The sequence below is a fragment of the Nymphaea colorata genome, chromosome 8, assembly GCF_008831285.2.
Source record: "Nymphaea colorata isolate Beijing-Zhang1983 chromosome 8, ASM883128v2, whole genome shotgun sequence".
Classification (NCBI taxonomy): domain Eukaryota; kingdom Viridiplantae; phylum Streptophyta; class Magnoliopsida; order Nymphaeales; family Nymphaeaceae; genus Nymphaea; species Nymphaea colorata.
The window spans coordinates 3,848,127-3,863,788 of record NC_045145.1 but is presented as its reverse complement, the minus strand read 5'-3'; the positions used below and the strand labels follow the sequence as shown (position 1 = coordinate 3,863,788).

Here is a 15,662-nt window from a genome sequence, read left to right as displayed (position 1 = left end):
AACATGGCAAAAGAAAAAAAAAAAGAAAAAAAATAAGAGAAAGAAAGAATGGGTGCGGTCAGCAGCACCCGACTCGGAAGCTGTGTCGGTGCGAATCCACACCAGCACCTGCACCCATGTCGAAGCAGGTATGACGCCATTTTTGGCATGCCCGTGTGGCTTGATTACACAACAGGGATCAAATTATATAAATAGTAGGATACAAATAAGAAAGCTCAGTCACATGAAAGCTCATGGGAAAAGGTTACAGTCACTTGAAAGCTCATGGAAAAGACTATCATCTAACAGGCTAACAAACAAGATGTTCGGGGAGAATGTTCAGAGTCTTCAGACCCATCTGCAGATGAGGTTACAATTATAATAATGATGACTATTTACTAACAAAAACTGTCTTCAGATGAGCTGGCTATGACAAAAGTCAAGACAGAAAATGCAAATAATATTTAGAGCAACCTAGCAAATGCTGAAAACATAAGCTACAGTTACCTGGAGTTGAGCATTTAAATCCATCAGCATCATAGTGAAGAACTTCGTACAGAAGAGAACCAGGCTCTGCAGAAGCACAAGCACCAAAATTCCTTTTGATGGACCTGCATAGCCAAACATCATTGCCAATGTTATAAATTTGCACCACAGTTAAGACCATAAAAGAAAAACATCAATTAGTTTAGATATGATGAACCATAAAGCTGTGTTGATCAACCCAATGCCAAATCAGATTATTGATGTGCATGCATAAAGATTAAGATCTTATAAGGATTTTTGTTAAAATATTCAACATTTCAGAAGCAGAATAAATTAAACTTCTAGCCCAGATTAAAGAGAGAAATGAAATCCAATAGGGATTCAATCTGAATTTGGTACGACTAAAGAACCCCTAAAACTCTACCATTTATGCTCCAAAAGCATGATACAGAAACTACCCCAACGTATTTAATGCACTAAGAACATGCATATAAGGAAAGGAAGCCTAGCGGCCAACCTTACTTCACAGAATTCTTTGTTTGCAATCAAACCACAAGAAGTTATGCATGAGGATCTATAAAATCTAAGCAAATCACGAACTTTTTCCCACTGAAACAAAATTTTACAGCCTCCAAGGCATTTCATTGCCCAAAGACTGCTCATAGCAACAGGTATGCCTATGATTCAGATGTAGTCCACATGTGTGCACATATATAAAACTGTGAGAGAGAGAAAGTGAGGAATAACTGGACAGATATTTGTCTCATAATAAATGCTTGAAATAATTTTGGAAAAATAAATAGTTAGATATTTGATCCATTGGAGCTTTTACATTTGTTGCCTATAGCTTCCTTGGAAGACACCTCATAATTATTACAAATAATTCATGTTTATATGTGATGTTAGAATTATGACTTGTTGATCTCAATACCGGTCACAGACAAGATTTTACATTAATTTACTTAATCTTCAGTACGTTTTTTAGTAAATATTGAAGAAATACATACAGGCATTATTGTGGTTAAGCAAGAACACATAAGCAAAGAGTTCTTTTAAAGTCATTAAGATGGTTACGTTCTAACTTGTTTAGGAGCTGCTTGTTCCACTTTAGTATAGATACAAACATAAAAGCAAACAAACAAAATCTTGCATCTTGTCAAAAACACATGGGGCAGATTATATATCAAAATGCTCTAGTTGCAGCTACATAAGGTCATGAGCATGCACCAGCAATCGCAATAGTAGTTTCCTCTAAGCTTCATCACAGATTTCTAAAATGATGAAAATGTCCTAATATTGTATGGATTTTGAGACAATTAATAATATCATCAAAACATCCAAAATATTTTTAAAGTTTCACAAAAGAATAGCTACATATTTTTCCAATAATAGAAAATACTAGTTATTTGCAAGATTCTTCACAAAAAAATGTATATTTACAAGATATGATTTGTATTTCAGTAATTTCTTTACAACTCTTATGATTGCTCATAGTCTTAGTGGTCAGGATAAAAAACTAATCTGCTGACTAGTCAGTTGAGTCGATCATCAACCAACCTATGTTTCAAACTAGCAATTAGTTGTTCAAACTAGTCAATTAATCAGCCTAATCATTAGTCAACTAACTAATTTCTCACAAAAATATATATGTGCATTCTTTGTATAGATATATCATCTTTCAGCATTTATTTTTTACATAAATATATTTTTTATTTACAGTCAACCAACTTGGACCAAGTCAGAACGAATAGCCCCTAATAGTTCTTTTAAATCTGGAATACACTGTGTCCGACTTCTAATTTGGACAACATACCTCTTAGTTCTTATATTTTTGCAGGAAATACGTTAAAAAAACAACCATTTGACAATTCTCTTGTTCATTTTATAGTTAAATGTTTATAACTTCTTAGGTTTCCAAACAGAAGAACTGCAGGTATGGTGTGTCAAAAAATTTATCAAATTGGTTGGCATAGTGATCACTAGATGAAAAAATGTTTACTTCATTAACATGAAGCTTCAGAATTTCTAGGCTATTCAACTTGATACTTAAGGATTTCAGTGATAATCAACTTAGGACATGCTAAAGGGAATCTGCTGTACATGGATTTGCACCAAGGTTCACAAACAATCTATCATGCAGAAGCATGAAAATGTTGCCTCATGTTTCTACAGCAGAAATTACTCGTTTGCCAGCATAAATTTGTAACAATAAATTCTCGAAAGGTTTCTTATTTTATTTCCATAATCATTTTCTTATTACAATTTTTTAAATGAAGAACGCTTAACATATTTCCACGTGCAAGAATTTCTTAATGCCCTTTAATTATTAAAAGCATATAAATTTACACTTAACTAAAGTGTAACTTGTATTTCCAAATTTTCCACACTCCTCCTGTGTTTGAAGTTCTCCCTTTCTGAAAAGGCATTAGCAAGGATGCATCCAAGACACTGCCTTAAGAAGCTTTCAATTCTTATTCTAGCACAAAACATTCTAGAACTGCAATAAAAGTATTCCTTAATCGCTTGCGCTTATACAATATATCTCACAAGAAATGACTGTACAGCCGAAAGGCAGCAGCATCAGTGATTGAGCTAGCAGTAGTGATAGTAGCCTACATATTAGTAGCGGTATCAACCTACATCCGATTTTCTAGCAGTAACAGTGGTCTATACACCACTTAGCAGCGCCAGCTGTAGCAGTAGCAAAGTGGCGTTGCCAAGTGTGTAATATAAGTCTCTGTACTTTAATGCATCATATGTTCATGATACTCAAATCCAGAGTATCAGTAATAGTAATAATCACTCTAAAGACACTATATCCAGTGAAATGTTCAGTCCAGCGGCAACTGACCACTCTGAGATTTGAGCACTACATGTTCACGAGCACTTACAAGTAGCTGGCGTCAGTCGTTTTAAGCAGAGCCGCAACCTTCGCCGCATGAGCTAGAATCTCGGGCCGGTTGAGATTCCGGGGCGCCGCCTCATTAAAGAGACGAAGCTCCGGATCATCCGCCCCGCAGAAAACCGGCAATACAGGCAACGGCAAGCACGGGGCAATCTCCGAGTAAGTAGTGTTTGACAGCCGGTACGCCTGGTCATGGCGGAAGCCTTTTGTATCCCCTCCGACAGGAGCCTCCATGGATCAAGCTTCGGAGAACCATCTGAAGGCGCACATGGGCGGAATGTTAAGAAGAAAACCGGAGCCCCTGGGGCCGAAGAAGCAGGCAATCAGACCAAAAGCGCGCTAATCTTTCTTCTTCAAAAGAGGAGAATCCCGCCGCGAATGCGCGAAATTGGGACGACGGAGTTCGTTCCAGGCGATTGAAGCGGAATTTCTAGGTTCGAATGGCGTCGCGGGAGAAGATCTAGGGCAAAGGAGACGCGGAATCACAGAAAGGAAGAAAAATTGAGGAACCGAATGGACGCAGAGAAGAAATTAGGGCGCGAAGAAAGAACCAATGGAGAGAGACATGGAAATTGGGTTTTTCTCCGCGAAGTGGACTGGAGGAAGAGGGAGTCCCCTCTTCGCTTGGGTGTCATATGTCAAAAGCGGGAGGGCGAAATGAGGAAAGAGAGAAAATGGAAGAAAATTTTGGCGGGCAAAATTTCCCAAAAAAATCCGACCCCCTCTATTTTTCGTGTTTTGGCTTTAAAAAAAAAAAAATTACTTTTTTTACTCGGGTGGCTAGCAGTAGCAGTAGTTCGGATATTATCCGACATCTGATTCGGACCCGAATCCTGTTTATTGTATTAGATAAGAAATCCAACTCCGATTGCTTACAATCTTTTCTTACAGGAAAACGCAGCAATATACGAATTAGTGGAATCCGGTACATCTTATGTGATCCGTTTACACTCCTCAAACTTTTATGCGCCTTTAATGCACAAGAAAAACACTCTGCATGATGGATTTTTTTTCAAGTTTGTACAATTTACGTGGGACAAATTTTACCCTGCATTTTTCTTTGAAATAGGAAAAAATTCACACGGAAAAAAGTCGGACTTATCTAGATCCGACTTTTTGCTTTGCCACCAAAAAAACTTCCTACTGTACGACGATGGTAATTTTACCGTGCATTTTTCTTCACATTCATTCAAATAGGGCCTTAAAGAACAAATTTTCATGAAATTTTCATACTACGTTCTTTTCTTTCTCATAATAAGGGATCGCCCAGTTGTATGGACATTCTCAAGTGTTTCGTGAATCTGCCTTAAATATTGAACTAGATTATATAGCATTAGTTTCATTGTTATGTGAATCAGATCTAAAAAGGCATGTAGTGTCCATGTTACCAAACATCTCCCATGTTTGAGAACAATAAGAATATTACTAATCCATGTATGTACCTCAAAAGTTGTGATCAATTCATTGATTTTTAAAGAGCTTCATAAATTTAGCTTAATTTTTTTAGCAGGCACATAAAACAATAACATATTGTTATTGTTGCACTTGCATGCATTCGCCCCAAAAGTGTGAGAACACTTTTTAAAGTGTCGAATGAATCAAACATATTTTTTGCTTACATGCATAGAATTCTTACTATTATCAAACGGCCCCCATGGACCCCTACTTTAGGCATCTCATCTACATAAATTGCAAGGCAATTATAACTTACACACCTTAAATGCAATGACATTGGCCAAGGTTGAATTATGCATGCCCCAGGTCCTTATCAAAATATGTCAAAAGTTATTGTTAATATACATGGTGAAGTTTTGCGCAAAAAATGAAGGCAATGCACAATGACAGTCATTTTCTTCTCTTCGTTATATACAGCCACATTATATCTCATCCTCTACGTCCTCTTCAAAGCCCCCTATTGGCTTGATCTTTGAAGCCAACCAATAAGATAGTTACCATTTTGTAATATGCCTTATATTTCACTCTTCACCATATCTCACATCTATATATGCTAAGATGAATTTTATCGATGATTTTAGTTCGTTTTTATGCTCAAGATAACACGATGTCTAGATACAAGCATTATTTATGAGTGTGCTGTTGTATCCTTTTGACACTCCTTTTATAACACAAAAGAGTTAATGCCTTAAGAATCGAAACCAAAATTGGCCGCAAACCATCCCCTATCATGTCCATTGTTCCCCTATCATGTTCATTGTCTCACCTCATTTGAGTAAGACTGGGCATCGGGTCAGCCTGACATTCAAAAGCAGGGCCCGGGCTTGGCGCGACTCGAAAAACTCGAGTTCGAGCCCGGCCCGATTAAATTTAAAAAATATTTTTAATATAAAATAAAATATATATAATTAATTGTAATAAAATATTATAAACATATATATATATATATATATTAATAAAAATGTTAAAAAACTAATTACCGGGGCCAAATCAGGCCTATTGGGCCCATTCGGGCCGGCCCGACAGTCCTTTTTTCAAGGGCCCGGGCCCAGGCTCAAGTCGGGCCAGGTACCGGGTACCTGGCAGCGGCCCGGCGGGCCCAGCTGAGACACCTAAAATTCCTCTTGCTATTCCTAGATTAATAAGGTGCATGCCTTTTTTCTCATGTGATGCATTTTTAATTTGGATGTGAAACATCTAATCGGACATGCTGCCCTCTTCCAGTTAGCAAATTCAGCAACATAGTTGCCATACTTATCAAAACACTATATATCCGCTTGGCCATGTCCTGTGTAACATAATATCCTAACATTTTTGCTTTATTTTATCTGAAGTTACTAGTTTGGTATTGTTATTCGCGATAGCTTGAGTCAATTGAGCGAAGTGTTGGCAGCAACAACGCTTTGTAAGTATCTCGCGAATCTGCCCCAAATATTGTAGTAGGTTCATAAAACGATAGTTCTAACATCGGATAAACCAACTTCAATCTTTTGGATAAATTCATGAGACACTCACAAAATATCTCTACTTCCAAACAACCTCATAAAAGTTGTTTGGTAAACCATGTATGTGCCCTAAAAATTGAGTTAAATTCACAAAATATTTGTGAAAGTATTTAATGAATTTATTTCAATTTTTAAGGCACCATGACCTTTGATGCCCTCAAACAACCTCCTAAAGGACAGCTAGCTCGATTCCAGTGTCATCTGCTTTAATATGCCGCTATTTGTAGACAGCCAAGCTTTAAAAGGCAGATCACGTTTAGGTTGGAATCTAGAGCTTGCTTTGTAAGCGACTAAAGTATCAAACAGTCATACTTTTTCCTCCAACTGTCTTCTGTTTTATTTTGGATCTTGACATTTGGTGCAGCTTCGTAGTATCTTCTCTCCACTCTAAGATCGGCACTAGGGACCTTATCAAAATGCCCTGCAAAAATTTATACTGGCAACTTAAACCTTGTCGATCTATGACAGTTGAAACGAGCAACTTAGTTTTTATTGGACCACTTCTAACGTTAAATGCTGTTATATAAGCCTAGTTTTTACTCCAATATAATGTTTCACATTATTTTAGCGTAGGCTCGACAATTTGTTGGGCACAGCACACACATATACACACATATATATGTATATATATATATATATATAAAATTTTTGTTACATTTTATATATTTTACATGATAGATATATGTTAATTTGTATACTAAATTTATAGATTTCAATTTTTTTTTATTAAAATCGGTCATGTTAGGGTCGGACCAACTATACTATGCCTGTTGATTTAGATTTAGGGATTCAAAGATTGAAAGAAACAAAAGAGGGGTTTTTTTCTTACAAAAACCACAGAATGAGTACCAAAGAGAGCTGAAAATGAAGAGCAAAAGGAAGCATAGGGCATTCCCCACGTAAGAAGAGAAGGGAGGAAGCTTAGAATTGGTTGCCCTCAAAGGTCTGGCCGAGCTGCCAATTGGCGGGGACGACGTTGTGGGAGTAGACGACCATACCGTCGCTGGTGGTGACCCGGATGGACATCCCCTGCCCGACGTGGCCGCTGTAGTCCGGCCAGTTCCACAGCTGCCCCCAGTTCCTCTTCAGCGGCGTGAACTCCTGGCTGCCGGTGGTCCTCACGCCAACGGCGGAGACCTCGCCGTTGCCGGCCACGTTGTAGACGAGGACGCTGGTCCAGTCGTTGTTGCCGCCCATCTCGAACTTGATGCCGCCGTGCCGGATGCAAGGGATGCGGCGGTAGGCGACGGGGACGATGCCGCCCCGGTACTGGGCGATCCGGAGGAACATGGGCATGCTGAGGTCGAAGTGCCGGCGGGGCGGGTTGCACCAGCCGCCGGCGTCGCTGGGGATGGACCAGTTGGGGGGGCAGAAGTTGGTGGCCGTCACCTTGATGGTGCCGGCGCCGGGGAGGCACCAGGTGGAGTTGTAGCACATGAGCTCGTAGCACGCTCCGCACGTCGCCCCGTCCTGGAACAGCGCCGTGCTCAAGGCCGTCGTGTGCAGCCCGTAGCCCTTCGCAAACACGTCCTCGTAGGCGCACGCACCAGCTGCAGCACAAATATTGTCCCTCAACTTAGTCCCAGAACAGATTGTACCGGAACATGTCAGCGGATTAAATTCGTAGCCCCGATTTGCTTTCTATGGCTGAGCCCCCCAACATTGATATCGGTGGAGCCATAAATTTTTAGTTAAAATTAAGGAATACTTTAAGTTTAAACTTCAAATTTCAAGGGACACTTAAAAAAAAAAGATAAAATAAAAAGTAATGAAATTTTTATATATAAATAAAGTAATTTTTGTGAGTTGATGTGGGCAATTGCCCACACCAGTTACAAGGGCCATGTGGGCGTGCTCGGCACATCAAGGGCCAGATCAACGGCCTCTCAAAACTCATATGATTGGCCGTGCAGACCAGAAGCTGGTCATATGTTTGGGTCCGAACACGGGAGTGCAGTGTTGAGAGTCAAAATGACCAAAATACCCTTATACGAAACTTGAACATGAATCCCAACAATCGTCCTTCTATAATGTATTTTACATCAGAGAGACATCTTCGAGGGAAGCCGCTAACATTTTTAGCAAAAACTTTATAAGATTGAATAACAAAAATCAATATAAAATATTCATTTTCCGTATATGCATCAGCCTTGAAAGGTTAGCGTGGGTACTCGTAAATTCCATTCTCATGGCCCTCATTTCTTTGTGCTCTGCGGGGGTGGGAGAGGACCCAAAATCCTACACGTAAATTAAAAAGAATGAAAGAATGAGATTGAAATCCACGGTTTTGAGATCCAAAATATAACAAATGGTAAATTTAAAAACCATAAATTGCAAATCCATAAAACGAATGAAATCCACGGTTTTGAGACCGAAAATATAACAAATAGAAAGTCTAAAAACTATAAATTGCAAATCCATACAATGAATGAAATGCGAAATTTTGAGATCCGACACGTCTCATTTGGATATGAGATTCGCGCACATAATCTGTAGCGGAGCCAGAAAATTTTATCAAAGGGGCCCTTATGTTAGTGGGTTCGGTGTTTATGGGGCATATTAAAGTGAGTTTGCCGTGGGCTGGAGCAGATCCAACTCCTTCCTTTCCTGAGGTAGGCAACTGCCCACATCAGCCCATACATAACTCCGCTACTGATATAATAGAGAAAAAAGGACGTGATACGAAGGACGTGATATGATATATCTTCATAGAAAGAGAGAGAGAGAGAGAAAGAGTGTGTATGTTTCGAAGCATCAGTACCTGTGGTTTCTCCTCCTTTGATGTCGCCGTAGAACGTCGCATGGGCATGCCGCCATGGACCCGGCGCCTGATCCACCGCCATGCTCATGCAAGAGCCCACGGCGGCCATGGCCAACACCAACCAAGCAAGAGACCGATCGGCCATCTTCCTCTGCACGCGCTGACGCAGCTCTTCTCTCCACCTCCACTGCCTGCCTCTGATATTTATAACAGTTCCTTCGTCACGATTGCACTTAACCACAGTCAAGCTGCAGCAGTTACTGTCATTCCAAATAGCAGAGAGCAATTTGCCAAAAAAAACTTGCAAGGAATTAATTATCAGGTTTCTTATCTGCCACCGTAGAGAAATGGTGATTCATCCGCCATTTCTGGTTACGAATGGGACTCGGTTTATTTGAGTTGCCTATTCTGGTTTCTCTGGAAATGATCCCAGAATGAAGACTTGCCATAGTTGAGGCCGTCCGGATGCATTGCAATTATAACAAGATCGTTGATTATCCGGATAATCTTTAGGCCACAAATGGAACGGCGGATTTTGGGTATCTGCTATAATAAAGATGCAAATGATTCTTAGTGTTGACCACATAAATACTTGTGTATCGTTCCGGATGTGATTTTATTCTGTAAATTATATTTGTGATTTTGTTGGATGCTTTTAGTTTTAATCTGGCAACCTCCTGGTTCAAGCGTTTGCAATTTAGCTTGATATTTATTCAAGTAGGGCCCCACATTATTATGCATATGGACAAATACGGTCCTCTTTTTTGGTAAACAACACTCCCGTCTTTTTTCTAGACCAACCCAAATTGCCCTCTTAAGATATTTAACCCGTAGACTTCTTTCCTTAAATAATTAAATCAGATTCTCAGAAATTTCATTTAGCAAAATCTGAAAATGTTGATTCCGGTTTACTTAAAACCAATTTGCGTTAATATCTCAAAAAGGCCAAAGACCCGTTTCCTTAGGGTTTGAGCTGCTTCGGAATCTGAAATGAAGTTATTTCCTTTTACTTTAGAGTCAACATCTGCCATTTTTTATAGTTCATAGGAGTAACACTCGTAAATATCAAACTAATAACTAGAAGTGTCCACCAGCTCGACCAACTTCACTACACTTATGGGTGAACGACAAGTCGAGCTACTCGAACTCAAAACTTGGCTCGTAAACGAGTTCGAGCCGAGTCATTTGCTTAACGAGTCAAGCTCGAGTTCATGAGTCAACTTGTTCAAATAATCGAAACGAGTTCGAGTTCACTTAACTCGAACTGTTAAAGCTCGGCTTGGCTCAAAAATGATGTGTAGTGATTTTTTAAATATTCCACACGTTTTTTAATTAAAATTAAAAAACAGGTATGTTGAGGTTCATCAATTATGTAAGCTTTTACAAAAGCTCCTTCAAATTTGTCAAGCCTTAATTGAGTCGAGTTGGATTTATGGCAAAACAATCGTCCATATAATCAAATGAGTTTGTCCAGCTTTAATGGAGTCGAGCTCAAGCTCAACACGTAACTACCGAGTCGAGCTCGGGCTGCTTCAGTCGAGTTACTCTCTAGGTCGAGCCGAGCTCTAGCTGAGTAAACTCGGGCTTGACTAATAAGCCAGTGTTCACCCCTAACTATACCCTTGTAACATAGCATTTTTTTTTTCTTGTGAAACGATATTTTTCCAATAGTGGAACTAGCAAAATTGCTTTGAAGTTAGTTGACGGCGAGATTATAATGGAAACCGTTAGTTTTCTATAAATTCATTATTGTCGTCAAGAGCATATGTATCCTACCTAGGGCTAGTATTCTATGAACGTTTCATATGAACAACTGCCTATATCAAGTGCCTTCTAACTTCCAAGTTCCAAGTAGGGCGGTGTACGGACAGACTGGTATTTGGTTCTTTTTCAATTTGTGGCTGAACCTTTTTTCAGTAGGCAAAAAATTGATATGTATGGAAGTTAGGGATGTTATTGGATTCCAGATCAGACATCTGACTGAAATATTTCAAAAAGGTTGGAGATGGAAAAAAAAGAACAAACAATTAAGAGATCCTATCACATTCTGATTTAAAAGATGATATCGGATAGAATTTGAATTTGAGTTTAGTTTAAAGTAAATATATATTTGGAATTAAATTCAACTTCAGATTCAATTTTAAATAAATAACTATAACTATAACTATAACTATAACTATAACTATATATATATATAACTATATATATATATATATAACTATATATATATATATATATATATATATCTATATACATTGGGATCGCCACTTATTGAATTGAAAAAAGAATCAAAGGATACATCAGAACCAAAAACTAAGCCAAACAAAAACAAGGCTTAACGCCCATCTGCTTGTTCATAATGTAGTTCTCAAATTGGTTGTGTGTTTAAAAGTTGAATTCTGATTTGGTGTGAAATAAAAGTTCGATTCAGATAAGAATCTCACTATGAATTTAAGAATCAGATCCAGATATGGTGTAAGTCTTTTATTCATTCATATCCAAATTCAAATCCAAGTTCAACTCTGAATATGTGAACATGGAATAAATTGGATGGATAATTCAATTTTAAGGGTGTGTTTGATTCTCCACGGATCTCAGATGCAGCGGAATTTCAAATCTGTGATAGCCGAAATCCACAGTTATATCAAATTGATTATCACTCAGATCCACGATAATCAAAGACAACTTAATGAACATGTATATATCATTTTAAATTTATCTTGACATTTTCTACCTGGAACAAGTTTTTTATTTTTAAGCAAGCCGATCAAGAAATAATCCATGTTTAGATAGTTTTTTGGTCATACTGATCAGGATTCTGAGGAAAACAATTAAACTCGCTACTATATATTTAAGGGTTCGATGCTGTCCTTTTTGGAAATGATTCATGAAGAAAATAAGAAAATTTTGTTTATTAGGGAATCAAAGTTTGATTCAGATTTGGATATATAAAATACAGAACAGAATTTGAACTTTACATGTAATCATATTTGGATGTCCATCAGATGCAGTAACTAAATATTGGACCTTATTTCTTACTTTATCCGTAATCATATTAAATGTTGGGTACGTAACATCAGACGCATTGACATATAATTATATGAGTCAAACCATATACACATTAAACATAATACTTTGGTTTAAATGTATAACATGCGACCTTATTGTGCAATAATTAGGTTACCATTGCCAATGATTACAAAATAAATTGTAGAGAATCAGCTTGAATTGGTTGTGGTAAATCGGATTATATCAGTCATTTAATGGTTTTCTGTATGAAAAAAAATAAAATAATTATTTTTTAAGATACTAAATAGCGGCTTCATTCCTTCTCTTAAAGGTTAATACAGTTTTTAAGTATTTCCCATAAAAAAGACACAAATTTTTTAGTTTAAAGCAAGCTACTAAATACACATGCTTTTTTCATAGAGGCATAAAAATGACCATTAAAAATTCTAAATCGGGGTTAAAAGCTGGGCAAGAAAGAACTGGAAGTCTTCCCAAATTAGTTATCTATTAAGTTCAAATTTTCATTTGCAAAATAAGTCATCAAAAGAAATTGAATGCTTTGAAATAGAATCAGATTTTCAGAATTAATCAAGTGGCTATTAGACGCACAAATGCTTCAATTGGGAGGTGGGTGTTGGATCACTCGTAGGTGTGTAGGGTTTTTCATGGCCCAATAAGGTTTTTCATGGCCCAATAAAAAGCCGAAACCTCTACCTAACCTTTTATTCTTAGAGGTCGTTTGATAGACGAGTAGGAACAAAACGGCCAGTTCCTTTTTTTTCAAAATACCATTAAACGCTGGCCGTAAGACAAGGCGGACATTGGGACAAAGGGCATAAATTTCGCCCGTGTGTTCGAGGGTGAGCAAGGAACGGGGAGGACAGTACACGGCTCTATCTCCCTTGACTCGACTCTTCTTACTGTCCTCTCTCCCTCCCTCAACTTCTCCCGCTGCGCTCTCTCCCCCTCTCGCTGTTTTGAGCTAGGAATAATCTTTGCCGCTTCCTCTTTCTCATCTCTCCCGAGGAACTCACTCCGTCACTCTTGCCCTCAACTCTTTGCCTCACACGATTGACCGGTTATCCATGACACCGAGGATCCGGAGAGGAATGGGCTGGAGCAGGTGACGTTAGAGGCCATGAGAGACGACAAGGACACCGCAGCAGTCGTGCAGCCGATTGTCAAGCTTGAGGAGGACGAAGAAGTTCTTCTCAATATGTAAGTGAAGGGAGGCTTCTGGTCGTTTGTTTGGGCTTGAGGTCTCTTCAAGCGTAAGGGTTTTATGCTGATCTGGTTGTCTTTTTCAGGAAGGCGAAGCTTTATCGGTTCAGTAAAGAGGGAAATCAGTGGCAAGAGAGGGGTGTTGGGAATGTGAAGCTCCTAAAGCTCTTGATTTCGTCTGTATTTGTTAAATTTGGAGCAAATTATGATTAGTTTTTCAGGTAACATTATAACCAACACCAGTTGTTTTCCTTCCTTTTGCATTGTCTAGTTCGGGGTTTTGAAGCTAATTAGTTGATGGATCATGAATTTTGTTGTATGTTTGATGAATGACTGTAATAAGTTAATTCTTTTAGTCGTGTGATCAACAAGTTATCAATATAGAATTTGTGTTATTTTTTTAATCTCTCTTTCTCTCTCTCTCTCTTTATATATATATATATATATATATATACACAAACATGTGCATGCATGCTCACTAGCATTGGTTCAAAAAAATTGAGGTATTAAAGGCACAAACAATGGGTGGAACAAAAAGAAAAAACAAAATAAAAAACAAACACTAAAACAAATTGATACAATTCAAATGCTAGACAGAAAGGACATAGTTTTCTGTTCTTAAAACTATCAAACAGTGGATAGAAGACACTATTGACAAGAAAGATAGGGCAGTGGTGTGGTGGACAAGATGTCATATCCGTTCTGTCTAATGAAACAATTATCAAACGACCTCTTAGTGTTTATTTTATTTCATTTGTTTTACATCTTCCCTCATTTTCATCCAAAAAGTGTGTCTATCAATGTGACTTCTTGTTACCTGCTTGGCTTCTTGGTGAGATCATATTTCACCTTTTATACCTCTTTTTTCCTCTCTCTCTCTCTCTCTCTCTATATATATATATATATATATATATATATATATATATATATATATATATATATATATATATATATATATATAACCACTGTAATCACCTCAAATTTTTTCAAAAGACTACATTATTTTACACAAGCACAAAACCCAAATTAGACGCAAGATTCAATTAAAAAACCCAACTCTCATAACCAAATTAGATCTGAAACTCAAAATTAAAACCAAATCAATCATTTCAAACTCAAAATAAAAAATCGAGTTCAAATCAAAAAAGTCTGGTGCTATAAGCGCCGAGCACAGTTGCGCCTAGTGTGCAACCAGTCGGGTCCTGCAACAATGCATGCCCCCCTTCTCTTGCAAAAACCGCCCCCAAGGGGCGGTTTTGGTTCCTTTGGGTGGGCAATAGTCTTGCCCACACCCCAAAGGGGTGTTTGCAAGGATAATGGTCAATCCAACTTAATCAAAACCTATTTTTTTTAAAAAAATTTGTAATAATTTAAAATTATTTTAAATTCGCATGAAAATATTGTGAAAGAGAAAAACAAATTAATTTTGAGTTTTGGTTCAAAAACTTTCTTTAAATACCCCCACAATCATTCCTTTTGGCATGAGCTAGTCATTGGAGAAATTCTAGTGCATTTTCATTTGAAGACTTAGAGTTTTTCCCTAGCTTTCTATCAAATTTCTCTCTTCCTCTTTCCTTCTCATTCTTTTTCTTTTCCAACTTTGGAGCAAGTTTCAACTCTTTAAGGGAGCACGAAGAGATTCCTTAGAGGAGCACGAAGAGATTCCTTAGAGGCATCCTCTTCATTATTCTACCCTTAGTTGTTCTACTCAAGGGGATCTAAGATCATTCCAAGCAAGGTTTTTTCTTTTTTTTTCTAAAATCATTTTCATTAGAGGTATGTAATCAACATCTTATTTCATTCATTTCATTGTTTTCTCTCTTTCCTTTCTTCTTCATCTCCTCATTGCCATATAAGATAACTCTCAAATCTCTATTTTAAAGTCAAGAAGCTATTCTTGAGTGCACAGGGAGCATGAAAAGATGAGATGATATTTCATTTTATGATTGAATCATGCTCTCTTTTTTCTTGAATATAGTCTTGTTGTGGTTTCCTTGTTTCCTCTCTTCTTAATGTCCCCATGACCATATGAGATAACTTTCAACTTTTTCTTTTAGAGTCAAGAAGCTATGCTTGAGTGCATCGCGAGCATGAGAAGATGAGATGATATTGCATTTTATGATTGAACAAGTTCCTTCTATTACTTGAATATTACTTTATTTTGAAGATATTGTTCATGCATAGTTGCTTAATTTTTCTATTCATATATGTGAATGCACAACGGGAATGAAAGTGTGGTTTGAGACTCTTTATTTTTATGTTAATTTTTGAGGTTGAGATTTGTACCCTCACAAATATGTACATATTAATATGCATTTTCATGTCATTTTGCGTTAGTTTC

The 15,662-nt window shown here is 37.6% G+C and overlaps 2 protein-coding genes across 3 annotated transcripts in view; both read right to left on the bottom strand.

The window, feature by feature from the left end:
• Nucleotides 1-3,981, bottom strand: part of LOC116259242 (sister chromatid cohesion protein SCC2) — a 34,451-nt gene extending 30,470 nt beyond the window's left edge. For both annotated transcript variants that reach the window (XM_031636960.2, XM_031636961.2), the window contains exons 1-2: nucleotides 3,357-3,981; nucleotides 487-590 (exon numbers count right to left, since the gene is read on the bottom strand). In XM_031636960.2, the coding sequence (XP_031492820.1) occupies nucleotides 487-590; nucleotides 3,357-3,604 (352 nt within the window). In that variant the 5' untranslated portion in view covers nucleotides 3,605-3,981. The remainder of the gene's footprint in view (nucleotides 1-486; nucleotides 591-3,356) is intronic.
• A 3,270-nt stretch (nucleotides 3,982-7,251) lies between these two features.
• On the bottom strand, nucleotides 7,252-9,236 carry LOC116258836 (expansin-A2-like). The gene is made up of 2 exons (XM_050079159.1): nucleotides 9,092-9,236; nucleotides 7,252-7,880 (listed from the first exon to the last, which is right to left on the bottom strand). Exons 1-2 carry the CDS (start codon nucleotides 9,234-9,236, stop codon nucleotides 7,252-7,254), a joined length of 774 nt encoding a protein of 257 aa, XP_049935116.1.
• Between the last annotated feature and the right edge of the window lie 6,426 nt (nucleotides 9,237-15,662).